At 35.1% G+C, this 2,974-nt stretch overlaps 1 protein-coding gene across 1 annotated transcript in view; it reads right to left on the bottom strand.

Annotated features, from left to right (window-relative positions):
- Positions 1-345: 345 nt before the first annotated feature.
- LOC108764896 (alanine aminotransferase 1-like) overlaps positions 346-2,974 on the bottom strand; it is an 8,290-nt gene continuing 5,661 nt past the window's right edge. The window contains 4 exon segments of the mRNA XM_018513305.1: positions 346-749; positions 829-1,097; positions 1,367-1,811; positions 2,842-2,970. Coding sequence (XP_018368807.1) covers positions 471-749; positions 829-1,097; positions 1,367-1,811; positions 2,842-2,970 — 1,122 coding nt within the window. The 3' untranslated portion in view covers positions 346-470.

The following is a 2,974-nucleotide window of genomic DNA, read 5'->3' as shown; positions in this document are numbered from 1 at the left end:
TATTACATAATGTCGATCGCTGTTGGTTTAACAAAAACTGTTAGATACCTATATATAAATTCTTTAGCAATAATTAATTTTTTTATTTACATATAACAAATTTACAGTTTTATCAAGATTTATACAAAACTCAATAACAACATTGTATGCAATATCTTAATGTTAATGGTCGATATTCATAGTCGATTAATTTTTTTATATTTCAGTTTTAAGATGTCATAAACCAATAAAGGGAACCGTTTCTTTAGACATTATTTAAGACGACTTTAAAATGATCTAAAAATAAGAATCTACAATGAATACCGGTTAATAAATTATTAAACACAACAAAAATATTTCACGTTCTTAAATGTTCAAAAACTGAACTCTCACTTGGATATGCACAGTCGTAGGAAGTCATTTCTCATTATGGGTGTAATTCCTATTCTCCATAATTTGTCAATTTTCTCTCAACTATTGAAATGTATTATTTAACTGTATTTCTCAAGAAATTTGATGTGGAATAGCTTCAGCGTTTCGAGCATTGTTTTGATTTTCTTCTTTTGCGGCAGTATTGTAGTGCGGAAATGATTTGTACCAGGTATCTGGCCGAAGCACGAGCCCGGGATCACTAAAATCCCAGTGTTCTCCAATAGTTCGAACGCGTAGAAGGCGTCTGGTTCCTGGCCTTTCGCTCGCGCTGCTTCAATCGCCTTTGATGGCAGCTCGAAGCGTGGAAACGCGTACATCGCACCCATCGCCGGATTCGCCTGAAAAGGTAAAGCAAAGACAATGTAAAAACTGTGTCCAGCGCAGTTTTCCTTGGCTATCATATAAAAGGACAGTGACTTTATATCCAGGAATACTATTGAGTGTGTCGACAACGAGCTGTGATCTTTCTGCTAGAGAGCGTAGAGTTTCCGTCTTCTCTTTCTGGAATTGCTCATAAGATGGCTCATTCGGTCGCGGCGGATTCACCACAATATCCGTCACGACCTGACCGAGCACGGTAGGACACAGCATCGCAGAGATCGACTTCAATAGCACCTTCATCACTTCCGGGTCCATGTTGATAATTTCGGAGTAACCGCCACGGATCCCGCACTCACCCACATATCCTGAAAACGAAATACCTCAGCACGGAACGCTTCTGAAATTTCCCTAGAAATCTATTCAGGAATTTAATTTGGTAATCGAAATTCAATAATTTTTCAAATTAAATATTTCTGTTTAATGTTTCAAGTAAATCGATAAATTATTGCAAACATAATTTAAGAATTCAATGTCCCTTGATTAAATTATCTTGAAAGTCTAATATTTAAAATGAATTGTTTTTAGCGATTTCTACCGTTAGATATTTCGATTTCCAAATTCTTTGTTCACGCACCTTTCGAAATGGACATAAATGATGCCAGTTCAATTTTCAAATATGGCTCGCCCATCTCTGTCATGACTTTCTTGAAGGAATGGAATGCGCTGTCTTTGTCGTATATATTGTCCTGATAGACCTCGTCGGCCAGCAAGAACAGGTGATGTTTATGGGCGAAGCGGATGACGTTTTCGATGTTTTTGCGAGTCAATACTTGGCCGGTTGGATTACCGGGATTGATCACCACCAACACGTGAGGATTACACGTATCCTTGACTTCTCTTAATGCTAGTTCCAGCTCGCTGATTTCTAGCGACCACTTGTTATCCTCATCCAGATAGTACCCGATTTGAGCGAGTCCAAACTCCGTCAGGGTCGCCGAGTATAGAGGATATTGCGGAAATGGGATCAGCACGCCGGATGGTTTGTCGTCGAGCCTTTCGTTGAATAGATTCAGGAATGACTGGAAAAGAAAATCATACAAATTAAGATGAAAGAAAATATAGTAGAGTATTAACAGCTGTTATCCTATCAGTCTGTCTACAATATCAAAGTTTAAAATGTCAATTTTAATTTTGTATAACGTGCATTGTATATGTAAAAATGATTGATTTAATATATAAATATACAATTATTCGTATAAAATAACTATTCATACACATTATTATGATAGAAAAAATAAACTAGAACAATAAGATTGAAAAAATTTTCAATTTTATCAATATTATTTACTCAAAATTACTTTCCATTTTGAAATCTGATATTTTAATCTTACATGTCAGAACATTATTTAATAAATATGATGGCACATTATATTCTGAAAATATTCTGAGAATATACATAATAAAAAGGTCACGTCTGATAATTGTATGATGTTCCTATGTCCGCAGCAACATTGTTCGCAGTATATCCTCAGAATGTCGAGATGAATTTCGAAAATTTTCGAAATGTGTAAGAAATATCTGTTAAAAATAATATTCTGTTAGCGATATGTTCAAAATAATCTCATAATATTGAGTATATGAACGAGATGATCAGGACAAATTTCGTATATTATTAATGTTACGTATATCTATGAGAAGTTCTGTATAAATTTAGTATATACGGAAAATATCATGTGCTATCTAGGATATAACTACCCAGTAAACGCAAAGTTACATGCAACATATGTAGGTACTTGTTAGTCGTAATTTTCCTCTCAACAGTATAACTGTAATATAACACTTGTATTATATTGTAGTTAATTATATTATTAATGCCCAATTTCTTCACCTTTAGATAACTTTATCCAAGAGATACCTCTCAGAGTACAATGGAGATATCTCCTGAATAAGGTTATCTGCAACTTATCTGGAAGTGAAGAAATTGAGCCTAAGTGAAAAATGAACAATACGTTACATGTAACGTTGTAATATGTAACTTTGTGTTTATTGGGTAGATTGCTTTCAAACGATTTTCCAAATAATAAGAAGAAGATCTCGAAGTCCACATACTTTGATACCGATAGAAGCGCCGTTCCAGAGAATAATGTTGTGGTAATCGCAAGGGATACCGCCATCGCGTTCCTGAATGTACTGTGCAACATGCTTGCGAATACATTCGATGCCGGCCGACTCCGAGTACGAG

The sequence above is a fragment of the Trachymyrmex cornetzi genome, unplaced genomic scaffold, assembly GCF_001594075.2.
Source record: "Trachymyrmex cornetzi isolate Tcor2-1 unplaced genomic scaffold, Tcor1.1 scaffold1160, whole genome shotgun sequence".
In the NCBI taxonomy this organism is placed as follows: Eukaryota; Metazoa; Arthropoda; class Insecta; order Hymenoptera; family Formicidae; genus Trachymyrmex; species Trachymyrmex cornetzi.
The sequence above is the reverse complement of the archived record's forward strand: the minus strand, read 5'-3'. Positions and strand labels throughout refer to the sequence as shown.